Source organism: Selaginella moellendorffii, unplaced genomic scaffold, assembly GCF_000143415.4.
Source record: "Selaginella moellendorffii unplaced genomic scaffold, v1.0 SELMOscaffold_5, whole genome shotgun sequence".
NCBI lineage: Eukaryota > Viridiplantae > Streptophyta > Lycopodiopsida > Selaginellales > Selaginellaceae > Selaginella > Selaginella moellendorffii.
The window spans coordinates 1,193,254-1,212,257 of NW_003314266.1; the positions used below are offsets into that span (position 1 = coordinate 1,193,254).

At 40.5% G+C, this 19,004-nt stretch overlaps 2 protein-coding genes across 2 annotated transcripts; both read right to left on the reverse strand.

Moving 5' to 3' along the window:
• Positions 1 to 6,492: 6,492 nt before the first annotated feature.
• Positions 6,493 to 7,660, reverse strand: LOC112344760 (SAP-like protein BP-73). Its single transcript, XM_024670109.1, has 2 exons — positions 7,644 to 7,660; positions 6,493 to 7,574 (listed from the first exon to the last, which is right to left on the reverse strand). The coding sequence occupies exon 2, from the start codon at positions 7,520 to 7,522 to the stop codon at positions 6,521 to 6,523; it is 1,002 nt and encodes a 333-aa protein (XP_024525877.1). The 5' UTR covers positions 7,523 to 7,574; positions 7,644 to 7,660; the 3' UTR covers positions 6,493 to 6,520.
• Positions 7,661 to 9,187: 1,527 nt separating this feature from the next.
• On the reverse strand, positions 9,188 to 13,790 carry LOC9659912 (trafficking protein particle complex II-specific subunit 120 homolog). Its single transcript, XM_024669858.1, has 10 exons — positions 12,738 to 13,790; positions 12,450 to 12,659; positions 12,212 to 12,394; positions 12,080 to 12,156; positions 11,970 to 12,029; positions 11,648 to 11,915; positions 11,323 to 11,591; positions 10,424 to 11,268; positions 9,622 to 10,374; positions 9,188 to 9,563 (listed from the first exon to the last, which is right to left on the reverse strand). The coding sequence occupies exons 1-10, from the start codon at positions 13,146 to 13,148 to the stop codon at positions 9,391 to 9,393; spliced, it is 3,249 nt and encodes a 1,082-aa protein (XP_024525626.1). The 5' UTR covers positions 13,149 to 13,790; the 3' UTR covers positions 9,188 to 9,390.
• Positions 13,791 to 19,004: the final 5,214 nt, after the last annotated feature.

The following is a 19,004-nucleotide window of genomic DNA, read 5'->3' on the forward strand; positions in this document are numbered from 1 at the left end:
CAAACCGCGAAGAATCGGGCATCGAATTCTGACCTCTAGTGGAAAATATAAGTAGTCTGCAAGAACAGAATCCAGGAGAGAGTACATCTGCCCGCTGCCTCTCCCGTCGCTGAATGCATTTTTTCCAGCCCTAAAAAGCCACATAAAATTTTTCTCTGATTTGAAACGACATGACCTTCGACAATTAGATCTTGGCCGTTAGATCTCAGCATATGCCCAGAATAAGTGTCGCCAGTATATGCTATTATTATACGGGCTCTTTTGTTTAAATATATGAGTATATGATGATGATGATGTGGGGCATTGTGGCAACTTAAGGATAACTACAATAATGTATATTAACTTTATATTTTTCCTTGATCATAATTAATTTATTACTTATTTTTGTAAATAATGGAGTTAATAAATAACAAAGATTTTTTTAATTTAAAAATGTTTTACATAGGACTACATTGTCTAAAATGTTTATAAACTTAAAAAAACTCAATATAAAAATCTAAATAAACTTTATGACTAATGTATCACAATGTTTTTTATTAACTTGGCATTCTAATTATTTTCATAATCCAAGGGCATAAAAAATAAACAAATTATATAAAATAGGTTTTTTTCTAATATTTTTTGGAATTAATTATTTATTTCCATATTTAAGTTGCATATTTTTGAATTACAGATATCCTTTTGTAAAGTAATTCAAATGAGATAACTTAAATTTTAAAATTATCGTCAAGTGGAATTAATTAGATATACTATGATGTTTTTGAGTATGACATACTATAGCTTAAAATTAAATTTTTTATTTTATTTTTATGTGATTTAAAATAAAATTTTCACTATGAATAATAGTTTAAATTATAGAAGTTATAGTGATATTAATTAGTCATAACTATAACAAATTTGCCACTGTGAGGGCTAAGTGTACAGCTACGATACCATATACTAATATTAGCATATTGGGATTTTGGTAGCCATTGGATTGGTTTCAATTTGGACCACTCGCTTTTGTATATAAACTAGGGTTTTTGGGTTAATTGATATGCACATTTTTTGTATTCTCTTTCCATATTCTAAGCACTTATATTGATGGAGATGAGAGGCACCTTTGTTTGTCCCTAAAGAGTGTTTGGATTTAGGATTTTGATTTAGATCTAGCTTTTGCATTGTCTAAATCTAGCTTTTTCCATTTCATTTCCTTTATTTTTTCCTTTCAGAATTTGGCTTAAATTTAACTTTTGCATTGCCTAGATCTCCCTTTCCTTCTAACTTTTTTTCATTTCATTTCTTTTACTCTTTCTTTTTCATTTATCTTCATGGTAGAGCAACAATCTCTTCCTCCTCTAACTTTGGAGTAGTAGTTGGTGCAATTGCTTGATACTATATGATTGCAATTGAACAACAAAACTTAGTTGATGACAACATTCATGACACGTGGTACAACTCCTTTTGCTCTTGGTGCTAATCCTCGTGTTCGGCCGAAGTTCTTTTGCGAGAATCTTAGGGGTGATGTGTACTATTAGTTCGATCACTTCACGGTGATTGCCACATATCATTCTTGGGATGATGCTTAACGTTTGCGTGAGTTTCCCACGTGTCTCCAAGGGCTAGCATTGTAGTGGTACAATAGTTTGAGCATAGCCACTCGTGGGGATTGGAGTGTTCTCCCGAACGTTTTCAAACGTGCCTTTAGACATGCTGACGACTGTGATGATGCCTTCTAACAATTCGTCTTCATCAAGGGCCATCTGAGTCGATGATGCAATTTGGTGTTCGTTTCCGAAGTCTTTTGCTTCGTGCGGAGCCAAATATGTCAGAGTGGAATGTTGTGGCTAGCAAGATTTTGTCAGACTTGTGCATGCACTTACTCCTGCCACTCTTGACAATGCTCTTTGCTTGGCACAATGTTATAAGACATCACCTCTTCCACTTCTCGCTGCACGTTCTTCAACTCCACTTCCTATGGGTGATGGTCATGTTCCAATGGAGCGGCCCTATTGGTGTTTACCGGATTGGCAACTTCCATTTCCTGGGTAGAGACTTTGGCGTCCACAACATCCCGTTGGTGCTGCTACAGTGGAAGGTTTGGACACTGAGATGCATTCAAGAAATGAGGAGTCACGCAAGTAATGGAGGGACCTTGCATGAATAAGTCAATGACCCCTCCATCTTTCTTTCGGGAGTATCATCAAGGGGTTCATTCAGCATCGGTTCATCCAGTATTTACTTTCCAAGCTCATTTTTATAACAAAAGGTCTTCTATTATTCTCTCTATGTTGGTTGATACAGGTTCGAGTTTATCTTCTATTGCTCGACCTGTTACCACACACACATTACCGTCTACACTTGTGTCGTGCGGCAGAACTAGTTTTCATTCTTTATGGCAATGGTTGTACACATACATGTGCACGGGATTGAGTTGCAGTCATTGCAAGTGGTGCCAAGTCAACCTTTTGACCTCATTCTTAGTATGGATTAGTTGCAACACAATTATGCCAAGTGTGACTTTGAGGCTTCTCCCCCCTGTCTCATATTTCCTTATGTTTGATCCATTCCTTTCACTTTCATACCTCTTTGTCCCTCTACTTTTACCTTTGCTTCCATTACTTTTGTTCCCCCATTATTTCCTCTTATGTTTCCATTTTGTTCTACTCTTCCCTTTTCCGATCCCTCCGACAATCTTTGTATTGCAGCAGTTGACCAGCTCATGAAGGAGTATTCTGATCTCTTTGAATTTGACCTATCATTTGGGGCCAAGATTGCCACATGTCATCCGATTCCAACCGGGGATGCTCATCCAATCAAGGTTTCTGTTCGTCGTTGGTCACCTAAGGAAGTCAAGATTTTACATACAAACATCAAGGAGATGTTAGGAAAGGGTGTTATTCGGAAATCGTGGACTCCTTGGGCATGTGAACCTCATCTTGTAATGAATCCTGATGGGAGTATTCATTCTACATCGACTATCGTCCATTAAACGAAGTGGTGATCCCAAATGTGTACCCTCTTCTTCACACTGCTGATCTCCTAGATCGTTTGGGGTGAAGTCATTGGTTCACCAAGTTAGATCTTGCTTCTGGGTAATGGCAAGTACCAATGGCTGAAGCAGATATTCCTAAGATTATTTTTCATACACCATTTGGTTTGTATAAGTTCTTAGTGATGCTATTTGGTTTGAACAATGCTCTAGCAACTTTCTAGCAGATGATGGATGAGGTTCTTTGCAATATGTTGAAAGTGACTACTGACTTCATTGATGATGTCTTGATTCATTCGGAGGGGACATGGGAGGAGCATGTTTGTGATGTTTGTAAAGTGTTTGATTGGCTACGTGACATTTGTTTAAAGCTAAAGCGGTTGAAGTGCATGTTTGGGTCCAACGACACAACTTATCTTGGGTACCGTATTTCTCATGAGGGTTTGCAAATTGATCTTGACAAACTTGTGGCTATTATAAAGTTCCTTACTTCGAAGTGTGTAAATAATGTGCAACACTTCTTGGGCAAGGTGTAGTATCTCGGTCGTTTTGTGGATTATCTTTTTGATCGCACTTCACCATTGCGAGCGTTGCTGAAGTCATCAACGTCATCTTTCATTTAGTCTCCGGATTGTGAACAGGCGTTTGTGGATCTCAAAGAGCTATTAACAATTCCTCCGATTTTGGCATATTTTGATTACACTCAACCTTTTATTTTGTGCATACATGTTTCTGACATTGGTCTTGGAGGTGTGTTGATGCAAGAGAGCTCGAGTGTGCCTGGTCAGCACCATCCCATTGCATATAGAAGCTGTATGTTACAACCGACGGAGATGAACTACTCTACAACAAAGAAGGAGTGTTTAGCAGTAGTCTAGGTTTCGAGAAACTTTATGCATATCTATATGGTTCTCGAGCGTTACTTGAAAGTAACCATGCTACTGTTACTTCATTATTGAAGTGGAAGAACTTAATTGGTCGTACTGCTTGATGGGCTTTGAAGCTTCAGATATATGATTTTGATATTGTTCATCGCTAAGGGAGTTCTATGGCTAATGTTGATGCCCTTTTTCGAGCTCCTCTTCCTTCTCCACTCTCTTCTCATGTTTCTGATGAGCCTGTTGTTTCAGCATCTGTGGATATTCTAGACGAGGATTTTGTGCCGTCTGCAGTTGTTGTACTTGATGTTCAGTGTCCACAATGCGTAGAGCAAGATCTACCTTCTTTTGATGAGGTTCGCGAGGCTCAAAAGATTGAGCCATGGATTCAAAGGCTTCGAGATGGGTTTGAGAATCTTGCATCACTTGCTGATGATTTGCCTTTTTGGCATTTACATTTTCAATATCGCTTTGAAGATGGCCTTCTTTATTTTGTAGGGACGGATCCTAATGATCATTTACGGTTGGTGGTGCCTTCTGTCTTTATTCTATGGTTTTTCCATGCCTACCATGATTTTCTTGTTCTAGGTGGGCATATAGGATATCGTCATGTAACCGAGAAGTTGTGCAGATCTTTCTATTAGCCGGAGATGTGACATGATATTATTCGGTATGTGCGTAGCTGCATTTGGTGCCAAGCTCGTAATACTCCCCCTTGTGCTGCAGAAGGACGGTTGGAATCAATTGCAATTTCCCGTCCGTTTGAGTTGGTAGCATTTGATCTTATGGGACCTTTTTCCATAATCGGCTATTGGCAATGAGTATGTTATTATTGCTTCTAACTACTTGACTCATTGGGTGGAAGTTGGTGCTTTTGCTAACTCTTTTGTAACTGTTGTTAGATACTTCCTCCTCAATCGAGTGGTGTTCTAGTATTCTTGTCTAGAGCGGATTCTTTTGGATAATGGTCCCATATTTATGGCTGAGGCATTTTATGTTTTGACATCTCAGTTGGGGATATGCCACACTTTCACAAGTGCTTATCATCCACAATCAGACAGTCTAGTGGAATGGCTCGTTCGGACATTCAAAAGGATGATTACGAAGTATGTGAACTTTCAGCATTCGGATTGGGATGGTTATTTGTTGTCTCTTCGGTATGCATATGTCACAAAGGTGTAGAGTTCTATTGGTGCTTCACTATATAAACTTCTATATGGTCATGATCCAATATTACCAACGGAATTGAGTTTACCTTCCGCGATTGTTACGAAGTTGCTAATGCTAAGTTGTGGGATCAGTATTTCACAAGCATTCTTCCATTTGTCCAAACAGAGTCTGCCGAACACTTAGGCCGTGTATAAATGGGAAAAGAACACGCTACAACTCCCATCATCGTCCATTTGTGGAATACAAAGTGGATAATTTGGTGTTAGTCTGTTTTCCCTATCTTACGGTATGTGGTTTATATAAGGGGCTCCTTACGCGGTGGAAAGGACTATATCAAGTGTTGCGGCAAGTTGGACCACAAGTTTATGAGGTTTGGCATGACGTCCAGCAAGCCGATCCTCCAGAGATTGTGCATGTGTAGCGGTTGAAACGTTTCATATAAAGGGATCAAAAGTAGTTAATACCACCTATAGATCCGCCAATGCCTCCTTCTGATGTTCCTCTAGATCCCAACCCATCTATAAGAGAACTCTAATGGTCTTCCATTATTCTGAGAGGAGGGGATGATGTGAGGGCCAAGTGTACAGCTACGATGCCGTATACTAATATTAGCATAGTGGGATTTTGGTAGCTGTTAGATTGGTTTCAATCCAAACCACTCGCTTCTGTATATAAACTAGGGTTTTTGGAATCAATTCTTCTATTCTTCTAACAATTAAATTAATTGTGAAAACTATTATAAGTATTTATAATAATGTAATCATGTTTATACCAAGTTGACAAAAATTTTATAAACATTAGTGTAAAGATTGAGAAGATATTTAACATAAATTAATAACAAAGCTACTCTTAAGAAATAGAATAATTGTAATCATTTGTATCAGTAATCTCATTGGTGACTTTTTCCCATTGTTTCCAGCTATGGAAGTGAAAAATACAAGAAATAATAACATTTTGGACAACAATTGTACTAAATAAATTTGATTGATCTGATAATGTTAAATTGGTAATAACTTAAGACAATACTAATATGGATAATCAAGTATTGTTTCTTATTTCCAGCTCTATAAATTCACCTTTGTTTCATGCATTGATTGTTTCTTTGGCAAGTTTGGATGATGTAAAAATATGATGAGGAGTGGCCTGGGTTGATGCTTCTTGGCAGGGATGGATGTATTCCCTGGCTTACTTCCACTATATGCTCCAGAATCTTAGCTCATTTGTGTGGAACATAGTCACAATCATGCTAGGATGCATACTGGGTGAGGCAATGGGACAGGTGGCTGAATGAGCTATCTAGTCAACACTGGCAGGCTGGTTCGGCTTGCCATAACCAAGAACTCAATCAGTCAGTAGCCTGTTCTTTTGTTCTTTCTTCTTGACATTTCTTCTAAAATAAATTATTTGTAACACAAAGTATATGTCTTCTCTTCTTTTTTTTCCCTCCAGAATGGAAGTTTGCATGAATGAAGCTTTTCTTCGTTTGACGATCCATTTACTTTTATTTATCAGAACTTGTCAAGAGATGGACCAAGTCATCCTTTTTGAGCCTCGAGTAGCCAGACAATCCCCTCGACTTGGCCATGCCTCTCAGCGTCGGCACTGTCAACTTGGCCAGATCGCTGATCTCCTCCACCTCAGATTTCCTGCTAAACACCCCTTCTTCCTCACTCGACTCTTCTTCTATCCTTGCTGCCGATCCTCCCGACTCTGATGTTTCCGATCCGTCCTCTTCGCTTCCAAGCTCCTCCACCACCTTTGTTGATCTCTCGAACTCTTGCCCCAATCTCGATCGCTGCTCCGGCTTGGGCGACGACACCGACTGGAGCTTCTTGAGGATGGACGCGAATGGAACCGGATCCACCACGCCGCCGCCTTCCACTGGCAGCTGCCGGATCTTGCTGGGCTTGTTCTTGCGGGCCGGCGGAGGCGGATTCTTCGTCGCCACGCCCAGCGTCTTCACCAGGGACTGGAGCTGCTGGATCGACTTCTCCTGCTGGGCGCTCAGCTTGGAGGACGAAGGGGTGGAAGCTCCTCCGGCCGGGTTCTTCGGGAAGATCTTATCGAACCAAGCATCGGTGTTGTTGTTGGTCTCGGCGGTGGCGGTGCTGGACGAGCTGGATCCATTCGCGGCCTCGAACAAGCTCGCCCATTTGGAGACCCTGTCGGATTTTTTTCTCACCTGGACTGGCTCGGGCTTCTTCGCCTTCGCTAGACGGCCACCATCGATTTCTTCCTTCTCTAGAAGATCTTCTTCTTCTTCTTCTTCTTCCTCGTCTCCTTCGGGATTGTTGGTGGAGATGCTTGACAAAGGAATGTAGCGGAGAGGCCTCCTCGCCGGGACTGGCGATCGCTTCACGAAAAGAGACGCTGGCCTTGTCACCGCTGAGCATCCATCGCCCTGCTTCCTCCTCGACGCCAAAATCTCGAGCGAGAGGTGTGCTCTACAATGCCCATCGCCGCCGCCGTTGCCGAGGAGCGACGAGACAGGCCCTCCGAGCATCGAGCTGTGGGGAAATTGTGGGCGGTGAGCGTCATTGGAGCACGCCACAGACCTGGCAAGGTACATTGGGATGAAAATCTCTACCCTGGATTGGATTGAGAGAAGAGAAACCGTGCAGAACCTGGATTCGCGATTACAATGCCCAAGGAACCCTAAAAATAAAATGTGATAACCAAAGATAAGACTTAAATGAGCTTCCAGTTCCAGCCAAGTTCCACATATTTTTGATAAAATCATGAATCTCTTCTCTTGAACTTCTGGCTACTCCTACTCCTCCCTCATACTTTTCTATCTTGTGTGGAAGGAGGCATGTTTTCCACACCCAAAAGGTTAGCACCACTCACGATACTTCTCTTCCCTGACTATCATCCAAGCCTGACAAGCGTATGATCAAGTAGGCAATCATGGAAGAGGAATAGAAGTCGAAGGTCTTGAAAGAACACATTTGAACGCTGTCAAGGTTTGAGGCGGGGGTGCTCAAGGTCGCAAACGTGCTCAATCTTTTTTGCAAAGCAGTCACTTACCACCTTTGTTCATTTATCATTTACAGCACTATATTCTAACAGCGATGCCAATCACCACGCTGCTGTGTCCTGAATCATCTTCCAGAAGAACTCCCGGTTCATTCAGCACCACAATGTCCTTCGTCTTCGAGAAGAAACTTCTCTTGAGTTTGCAGCAGTACTTCAGATGGTGAGGAAACCTTTTAGCAATCCTGCTCTGGATGATGATACCAGATCCAATTTCTGGATCCTGGAGAGAAAAAAAATAGCTTTATCTTGGGAAAAAAAAAAAAAAAACCGAAGACATGAAGAACTTGCTTTTAACAAGAGAACCAAGCAAGCTCCCCCCAGGCTTCTGTCAGAGCATCGGGCGCCTCCACCACTGACCAGCTCTTGGAATCAACTCCAAAGTGCACAATGCGCGAGCTGGCCCAATCAACCAACCATATACTGTTTCTCCCATCAGTGCACGTCGAGTTCACGTCAAACTCCTTGTCATGGCACAAAACAATCTCCCACTTCTCTCCCTGCCTCTTCCCTCCCCGCCCCCCAATTTCTAAATCACTCACCACCAAAAGCCGGTCCTGATCCAGCTGAAGGAAGCACAAGTTATTTGCCCCCATCTCGCTGGGATCAACCTCCAAAATTCGCCAGCAACCATCCCACAAGTTGTATCTCGCAATCTTCTGAGAACCAGTGCAAAACACCACCACCTCACCATGATCCAGGACCGGATAGAAGCCATTCATGCGAAACGTGTGCCATGGTTCTGGGCATTCTTGTTTGTGCCTCGACCACTTGCCCCGAGGCGAGTCGTAAATGTATAGCGAGACCCATGGCATGACGAAGATAGCGACACAAAACTCTCGTGTTGATCGATCCCTCTCGCGGTTGTACACCACTATGTGCATTTGCTCACTGTCCGCCGCCGGCAAAGGAACTCTTGCCGGCGAGGAGTTGAGATCGCTGTAGCGCCACACGAAGATGGAAGAGGTCTGCCCAAATTTCTCAAACGTGGCCAGGCACAGCAAGCCGACGTCGCTGCTGACGATCCTCATACCCTTGGGGAGCGTCTGGAAGAGGCGCCACTCGCTGCGCAGGGAACTCTCGACTGGCCTCACGAAGATGGATTTATCTTCGTCATCGGCGATACAAAGGCAGAGATGAGGGATGCAGTCGTGGGAGCACGCATATCTCTTGCGAAAGTTGGGATCGTCGATTGCTCTTTGCCATTTGCGACACACACACCTTGCCTGGCACAGATCTATTGCGGACAGCTTGAAGAAGACCAGCTCCAGCTCCGCCATCCTTTCACTCTCTACACGATTTAGGGTTTCCACTCGGGGATTATTTAAACGTCCAAGATCAGGCCACGTGGACGGCAAAAGGAGGCCCGCAGTAACATATAGAATCGTCGCGCAACGGTACCACTGCCGCTCCTAGAAGCGTGTACTCTCCTGGAACGAGGAAGAACAGCGAAAATCTATGCACTGCGTCTCCCAGAGAGCTCAATTCCACCTCCACTCCATCCAGAGCGCCTGATCCAAAGCTCTCAAAGTTATCTCACGAAGAAAACAAACTGTGGAAGGAACTTACCAGCGTAGAGGATTTGCTGCTCCACCACGCAGCTCGTTCCAGAGATGTCCCGGCAAGCGACGCTGAGCGACACGGCCACGTCCTCGGCCGTGTTGTTCTTGACGAGCATCTCGATCGGGACGAGCTGGTTCGCACGAACGTCCTCTCCTGCCGCGAGCCTGAATGCAAATGTGAGTGGATCCGGGAGGAGGATCTCCCGGACCGAGTCCCTCAGTGCGTCGCGGATTGCGTCCTTCAAGTGGAGCTCGCCGCTGGTGTTCTTCCCCGACGACCACCTCACGCGGATGCTCGAGCACAGCTCCTCGATCGTGGAGGTGACTTCGTTCCTGGACCTGTGCTCCAGAGCTCGAGCTGTTGCGAAGAACGCCTTGTCGCCCAGAGCTGGCAGCTTGAATTTCTCCAACGGAACCAAAACCCGTGCACAGTGCTTCCTGTGGACTTTCGTACTGGCATCAAGTTCTTCGCCTTTGACGGCCACTGTCACTTCAAAGAAAGCGTCCGTCCCGTTCCACAGCTCTAGTTCGAGCACTCGTAGATTCCAGCCTCCCCTGTAAGGATCCATTCTCACTGCGGCGTTTGCTTCGGCTTTGCGAGTGTCCGCTGGGAGAGTACTGCTTAGTTGAAGAGGAATCTCCATCGACAGCAGCCGCGAATTGACAAGACGAAGGCCTTGAAGAACTCGAAGCCTCAAACGACTAGTCAGCCGTCTACCAGGAGAGAGCTCTTCGTCAGTGCTTTCAAGAGTTGGAGAGCCTGTGAAACTGTCCTCCGTTAGTTTCAGAAGATAAACTGTGTACTTTACCTGCATAGTGGATATGAAGAAAAGCTTCTTCGTCCAAAGATTGAGTGGAGTTTTCGAGTGTCTTTCTCTCACTCTGTGAATCCAGGTGGCCAATTTGGAGCTGTATAGGCACGGACGCCTTTCTGCCAGTGTGTAGAGGTAGTGCCGCTTGAAGAACATCGTCCTCCACATATACATGTTGCTCGCGGCGCCTCGCCACCATTGTTATGTTCGCCTCTATAACTGGCACGGAACCAACGTTGCACAGCTCGATCGTCATGTTGCGAACCTCCCCCTCGTACAAGACTACCACGCCCTCTCCGCCAACAACGTCCACTACTAGAGAGGGCAGCGGAGGAATAACTTTGATGTCCGGGAGAGGCTTGTTTCGGAGTTTCAACCCACTTCTGCCCGAGCTTCGGAATGGATCTGCCAGGAACAAGCCTCTCTCAGCATCTGTGCCCCCAAAACAGTGCTCGGTAACAACGCCGTTGTAGTTCACAAAGCATCCCCGTACTGTCAGTGACCCGGTCGAAAGTGGCCTTCCAGAGAGTGACAACACGTCCGATCCATTCGGAGGTAAGACGAAGGACAGCGGAAACGCCTCGAATTCCCCCGGTTCCACTGACAGGCATATACTCTCAACGTGGATTTCGAAGGCACAAGGATTCGCAACTTCAACGAGGACTTCGACTGGTTCCCCAACTATCCAGACGAGCTGAATCTTTTTCGGCTCCTTGTGCCTCCCTGAAAACGGCGTGTAGATAAACGGGCCGGATGAGCTGCTCTCTGTCCACCATTCCTTCTTCCCAGGTTTCCGTTTGATAAAGTCCATTTGCGAGCTTTCCTGAGGAAACGAGTGCCACCTGCGAAAATTGAGTCAGTTGAAAAAAACAGTACAACTCAAAGCGTCAAGTTACCTGAGGAAAGGGAGCGCCGGAACTGAAGACCGTGTCCCACCCGGGAGTTTTGTCGCAGCCGTTGACAAAGCAGTGGCAAGGCTAATTTGGGCATGTGGTGTGATAAGTGGATAATGAGCTCGAAGAAGCTGTGACGCTGCACACCATGCAGCTAAAGCATCGCCACCACGTATAGAAGCAGCCAGCATGTTTGCCAGAACGTCGATTTGCAAGCTGCTCCATGGGGCATCATTTGTGCGGTGCACTCGTGAATTAATGCCACGAACTTCCTTGGAGACAATATACAACGTCAGTGAAACATCTGATCATGGAGACTTCAACTTACTTTGTGTGCGGAATTTAAAGGACAATATCTACTCGACAACGAATGTAATATCTGTAGAGCACTCAAGGCAGCCCAGTGATTGTCTTGCTGCAAGTACAGATGAGCAACTTCTCGAGAATAAAAAGCAGCTTTTCTCTCATACCCCAGAAATCCATATATTCTGGCCACTTCAACAAACAAAACCAGCCGGTCATTTGGCTCCAATAAACTTTTACCGGACTCAATACAGTTTGTCAAAATGTCGATGGCATCCTTGGTTGACTCTTTTCTGAAAGTACAAACCAATTGAGAATAGAGCTGCATCACTGTTATCAATTTTTACCTGGAAAGTAGCTTTGCAAGCTTGAGGTTTGCTTCCAGCTCAAAGGCCAAGGACGTTCCCCTGACAATAAACATGCTCAGAATTTTCAAAACTCTCTGCGCTACACTAACCTCTTGTAGAGCTGAATGATCTCGGCATAGTGACTTTTCACGTCATCATAGAACTGCTGATCTCGCTGACGATCTACCTGTGACAAGATCGAGTTAACCGGGTAAAAATCAAAGAATTTCAAGTTTGCTGACCATAATAGCGCTTATGCTGCCTTCTGCTGCTCCCGCGTGCCAGAATACATCTCCAGTAGATTTTAAAACCTCAATTGCAGATAGGTAATGTGCGCTTGCGTTCAAATGCGACCCAGAAAGAAGACAATAGTCTCCAATCGCCTTTTGAAGGCGGCCGAGTCTCTTCCTTTTAGCTTTGCTAAACTGCTTATACAAAAAACTTTCACAAACGTAACATGAGAAAATCTCGTTAAGTTACCTCTTCAGTCCCTGTAGACGCCGGCAAGTCCAGTGGTGTGGTCAAGGAGCTTGCAACCGGATCACCTAAAAGAACTCGCCTCTCAAAGTCCATCAGCATCGCTGCTGCAAACGCTTGCATCAAGGCCTTGATATGCAGCTCCAGAGTCTCGTAATCCGCAGAAGGGAAGAGTATAAAATCCGAATTCTTGCTCTTGTCTTCTTGTTCTAGCTGCAAAGTAACCAGAAAAAATGGTTGTTAGAGCAACAACGATAGAAACAAAAAGAAAAGCCAAGGCGAAGCACACACCTGATTATCACTGGCATGGAATCCAAAGCACCGCTTCACCTGTGCCGAAGGATACGAGGCACAGATGGTCAAGAACTTGTCGTAGGTAGCTCCAAGATCATGGGAAAGCGGGCAGTGGCACAAGCCGATCACTCCGTGAATTTTCCTGTGAGCTTGGAAATCCTCCCAGGGACTTCTCACAGCACCGCCAACCATAAACTTTATCCTGAGCTTCCCAGTCTCCCAAGCAAGCTGCGTGAAAGGACTCTTTTGGTGCTCGATGTAGAAAGCTCTCACACTCCGGAGATCCATATCCGTGTGCTTGACGATCGTCTCAACGTAGTCTCGGAGATAGACCGGCGGCATTTGCCCCATGGCCAGGACGGCCACACGGATCACCGAGAAATCGTCCAGAGTCGCGTCCAGCTCCATCAAGAACGGCGGAATTCTAGCTCGCGAGGCTCCAGGTCTTTCGTGGGCTCCCCATTGTCAAGATGCCTGATCCCGCGTCGAGCTCGCATCAAGAACGCCGGATTTTCCCGCTCGCGAGATCTAGCGCCATACTCGATCTGATCTACCCTACCTGGCAGAGCGGCGTCGCCCGATCGCAACGCCTTCTTGGCGCCTTTCTTTTCTTGGAGGCAAAAAAATATTATGACCTAAACGGAGAAGACCGTGTAGTGTTCTAGCGGCATTCTCGTCTCTCTCAAATTCCAGCAATTCTCGTCTCTCAGAATTCCAAGTAGAGAGAGGAGATTGCTCGAATAAGAATCGATTTCCCTCAGCGATTTGTAGCCCAGATCGCCTCGCCAGTGTCTGTCAGATAGAGCACCACATTCCCGTCGTCGTCGCGCAGCGCCGACGATTGATCGCACTTCTCACAGCCACATGGGAGAGATAGCTTCCCACCTTCGTCATACATGGCCAGGTTAGGGCTGGGCTCGAGCTCCACGAAGCGTCCATAGCCAAGTCCGTACGTTGCAGAGGTCCAAATATCATCGTGAAAAACTGTGTCGTACAACACGGCTGCGCATTTCCACGCGAAGGTACTTAAACGCCGTATTACTCACTAAGTTTTTCTTAGAGACTGTTCGTTTTGGGAGTGATTATTAGCGTCAAGCAGCTCATCGCGGGTTAGATTACACCTCCGAATTAAGCGGAGAATATCCAAGAGATTTATTCGAATATTCATATGTGATGAAGATGGAGCAAAGGATGTGCGGCGATTGAGAAGAGGGTCAGTCAAATTCTTATGCAAATGATGTATCCTCCTCCAATTGTGTATAGCTATAACCAGCTGATGTCCAAGGGGATCTTGTGCTAGATTTCTTAATGCATCAAATATAAACATTACTATTGACCTTGGAAGACTGTCACTGCCACCCCATTGTACATAAACTGCATGACACATTGATGGATAAATAAGAATTAGAAGTATGGGAGAAGGTTAATAAATTAATCATGGCATCATCTTAAGAAACTGTATACATTATTACATATTTATAAGATTTGACAACGAGTTTTTTTTTCCTTTTTGGCATATAAAAATCTAGCTTTTACATTTATCAAGAAAAAAGTCATGCATAGTAATCATATTTTCTTTTGAAAAGAGTTTCCAACCTGTAAGTCAATTCATTTCTAGAGTAAAATATAAATGGGATTTTGTCTCAAATATGACTTCTTTTATTAAGGTTAATTCTTGTTACTGCTACATTGGTTAAAAGCTAATACCCTTCAAGACTGATCCAATATAGTGTTTGCAATCTAGAGAAAATAGCAGTGTTTTAGGAACAAGTATTAGTACATGAAAAAAAGGTGATCAAAGCACAGTAATTATGGTAAATATTAATGTAAAGCTATCATTTATATCAGTAAGGGTTTTTTTAAAGCTTCAAAAGACAAAATTTTATAAATTTTACTAATTTTATACAGTTTGAACATTCTTACTGTCAAAATATGACCAGATATGGTTCTATGTAAATATATATGTACAAATGACTGTATTATATATTATGTCCCTTTTTCTTGTGCTCCTATTAAAAACTGATTTGTGAAACTTTCCTTATAAATTCAAAACTAATACATTTTTAAGACTCATATGTAGGATTGGTATGGACTTAGAATTTTATATTTGCCCTGGGTGAACAAAAAAATCAATAATTTTATACAATAATTTTTTGCTATTTTAAAATTGTAATACTAGAAAATTAATATATTTCTAGGAAAAATTTAAATTTCTAAGAATAAATACTTTTATTAAAGATATTAGATGAAAAGTAGGACTTTTATTTAGAAAAATAACATTGTAAGAAAACTAATACCTGATCCAGAAAAAAGTCAAAAAAAGAATTGCTAAAAATAATAAATATTAGTAATTAGATGTTACATTTAAAGTATGATTTCAAAAACACTGCTATACTACTACCCAAACTCAATAAAGTAAAATAGATTATTAATAATAATTATTACTAATTTATATATTAGAAAATAATTACATAATTATGAATTTTATTTAATATAAAATAATTTTATATATATATATATATATATATATATATATATATATATATATATATATATATATATATATATATATTATCAACTATAAATTCAAAAGCTTATATTCAATATTATGTATAAATAAATTATATTTGTATTCTGAAAGCTTCTATAATACAATATATCTAATTATATTTATAGTCTAAATACTTATCAATTAGTTGGAAATTTTATACTTTTTATAAAACTAGAAAATAATTTCAATTAATTATGAACTTTAGGTTTATATTTATTTAACCAAAATTTTGTTAAATAGAATTTCCACTAAATCATCTTTCTATCCTTGACATTAGACTTTATAGCTTTTGACAGCTTCTCAAAAGGTGTTGGATGAAGGATCAAAAAGACAACCATGAGAGTGTGACAATAGACTTATCCTTAGTTAGCCAAAGTCTCTTGAGGAAAACTAGTAAATAGTATGTAGATCTCTATTAAATTTAGATTTTTATTTGAGCTAGAGAAAACTTGATACCATTAATGATTGTAAGCAACTAAAGACAACAATTTAAGAAACAATTCATGGGGTTCAAATATAAAAAGAAAAAGCTTATAAACAAAATTACACCCTTTTTTTCAATCGATTAAAGGTCTTGGGACACATAAGGTTAAGCATCCTTGGGTTTAAATAGTACTGGGTTGGGTGTCTTCCCGGGAAATTTAAATTCAGGAGTTTACATTTAATATTAGAAATCTTGGGACAACACCACAACCAAGTACACTCCTGGTTTAGAAGACACCATCATTGTCACCATGAAAGGAATTGTGGTAGGAATATGGGATAGAGGAAAAGTAATCAAGCATAATAACTCTTTACGAGAGCTCTATTCAAGTCTCTATCAAGGAACTTTATTCTTTTGACTGAAGTAGTAATGAACTACATCTTTTATTCCATGCTAGTTCTTGACAACATCCTTTTGGAAAGGTCCTTAAGAATAGAATAAAACATCTAGAATGCTCTTAACGTGAAAGAAGTTCACAAGAATTTATCATAACATTTTGTATGAAAAAATCTTGTAGAATTGAACATCTTGTAGATGTTAATTGACATCTAGGAGGTCCAATTTGCTTTGGCTAGGCTCGACCCGAGGGGTAAGATGTCAAGAGAGTGGGGCTTTTGGGAGAGTTATTGCTTTTAACTTCTATTCACGAGGGCGTGAACTTGTAAAGAAACATAGTAGATTGTAAGTAGCCAAAAAGAACGATTTGAGAGATGATCCATGGGATTTGAATGGGTTTGAATAATATTGGACTATGTGACCTTTTGAGAAATCTAAATTCAGGAGCTTATAAAGACATATATAATCTATCTCAAAACTCCCAACCCAACCTTTAGCTTTACATTTAAATCTATTTTAAATCTCCCAACCCAACCTCATAGCCTTATATTTAAGAGGACCTTACTTAATCAATTTCATATCTACAAAACCTTCCAATGCTTAAGCAATCTCATCTAACCCCTAAATTCCAAGTGCCTTGCCATCCCCAACAATGAGTAGCCTATAATTTGGCTTTACTTACATAGAAAGCTTTATGTGAGTAAGATGAGAGCCAATCACAACCTTCTGCAAAGTTTTCCACCTAATGGAGATGCTTTGTATTCACGACTGTTAAGCTGGATCTATCATGGTTGCCAACAATAAAATCTACAATGAGAGAAACCTCTCAAAACTAGTTCAAAAGGTTTAAAACAAGGTGGTTGCACCATACCCAAAAAACTAGTGATTTGGCATAAATAGATGGGTGGATGAATCAACTTTCTCCCAATTATAAGCTCCAAAGGAATGTCTCAATGAATTAGTTTTCTCCTAGTTATAAGCTCCAGAACAAAGATCCATGTTAGCTTTTATAGATTTTTAAAGAAATAAACAATCTTCTCAACTGTTGTTTTTCCAAGCCGAGGTGGAACTCTTGTGCTAGGACTTGCCTCGTTTCTATATGGCCATCTTAATGGCATGTCATAGCAAGCCTCACAAAGACATTCTTCTACAAAGCCTTGTAATGTCTAGTCATGCCCTATAAATGACCTTCTCCGAACAAGTTAGTGGTATAAAGCGTTCTAAACAAAATCGCAAAAAATAAACCATAAAGAATAGAATTTATGTTGAGTATAACAAATTTGCTCCTCTTAATTGCCTCCAACTTCTCCTGAATAAAAAATTGAAAAATTGAAAAAGAAAAAATAATACAGAAAAAATATTAAAAATTACCTTCATCTTCCTAGATCTCTCTTTTATTACTATAGGTGTTCTATAGTGTATATGCTCCTTAGGCATGTTGTCAACTCTTCCACTTCATTATGAAACTATTCTACAATGAATGCATTTATTCTTAAGCCATTTGGTTGCTTTAAAACCTTTACAATTGTTTGTAGTTGATTTTGGACATTAACCACTTAATCATTATGAATCTTAAAGTAACTTCTATGGTCTTTAAAAACACACAACATCAATTTAAAAAACAAATAATGAAAAAACAAAAAATATATAAGCTCTTAATAAGGATTAAAAATTATAAGCATAAATTATATCTTCTTCCTGTTAAGATATTTTGTTGTAAGACATACACCTAGAAACTATGAGCTATCACAAAATAATACCTCTTTCTTTTATCTCATCCCATTATATAAAAATCTTTATTACAACAAATGCAATTATGAAAGTTTCTAGATTTCTTAATCCTTTGTCTTTCTTAGTTACACTTTTTATTATAAAAATTTATAAACAGTGTGATAAGATTAAGAAAGAAGTATTATTTTTTAATAGTTAAATTTTTTTTCTTATTTATTTGTGTTTCAAATAACTAACCATTGCAACAAAACACTTCATAAATAGCAATAATCCTAGAAAAAAATAACCCATAGTGAAAATTTCCAATTTTTTAATCTTTTATCTTTTTTTCTTTCACCCATGAATTACCTAAGATCCTTACCATTCCTATTGTAATAATCAGCCATTTAATAAAACAAAAAATATAAAAAAAATTTAACTATCACAAAATAATACCTCTTTCTTAATTACATCCCACTACTCAGAAATTTTTACTATAGCAAATGCAACCTATGAGAAAGAAATAAAATCAAGAGTACTACAAGTTATTTTACTATCAACACAGATTATTTCTTACTCAAATTCTTGTTGTTGAGATGTTTTGTAGTGATGGGCTGTCATTTAGAAAACACAAAAAAAAGATGATGTCAAATATAAACTTTCACAATACAATACCTCTTCCTGTCTTGCCAAACTCACTCCTGTCATCACATACTTTGAATTTCTTTCTATAACAAGCATCCATTTCCTTTCTATTCTGCAACTCGTTTAACATTTTGCAACATATAAGCTTTCACTTCGAAATACTTTTTTCTATGTTATATGTTAAAATTAACATCTGATGGTCAAATTTTTTTCCAAAAAGTCCAAATCTAGGAACTTACAATATCATTATATTTTAGATTTCTTAATTTTAACTATTATATATACATGTTTTAATTAGAAGAATAACTAAAATTTTCTAATAATAGCTGTTATATGTTGAAATTATGGATTTATTTACCTTATAGAGTAGTATCTAAAAATGTACAACCAAAGGAAACCAAACTATAATTATCACAAATCTACATATATACCATCCTTCTGAGGGGTGGAACAGGTCATAGAAGATTGAATGAGAGGGAACAATGCATTACATCCATCCATGTTGACAGGTTTTATAATTTTTAATTGGGCATAAATG

Bases quoted from the DNA above. Each gene is read 5' to 3' on its own strand.
- LOC112344760 (XM_024670109.1), bottom strand. From the start codon at position 7,522: ATGCTCGGAGGGCCTGTCTCGTCGCTCCTCGGCAACGGCGGCGGCGAT.
- LOC9659912 (XM_024669858.1), bottom strand. From the start codon at position 13,148: ATGGAGCTGGACGCGACTCTGGACGATTTCTCGGTGATCCGTGTGGCC. The intron at 11,916-11,969 runs GTAAAAATTGAT...TTGTACTTTCAG, and splicing joins CTTGCAAAGCTACTTTCCAG to AAAAGAGTCAACCAAGGATG. The intron at 10,375-10,423 runs GTAAAGTACACA...ACAGTTTCACAG, and splicing joins TCTTCATATCCACTATGCAG to GCTCTCCAACTCTTGAAAGC.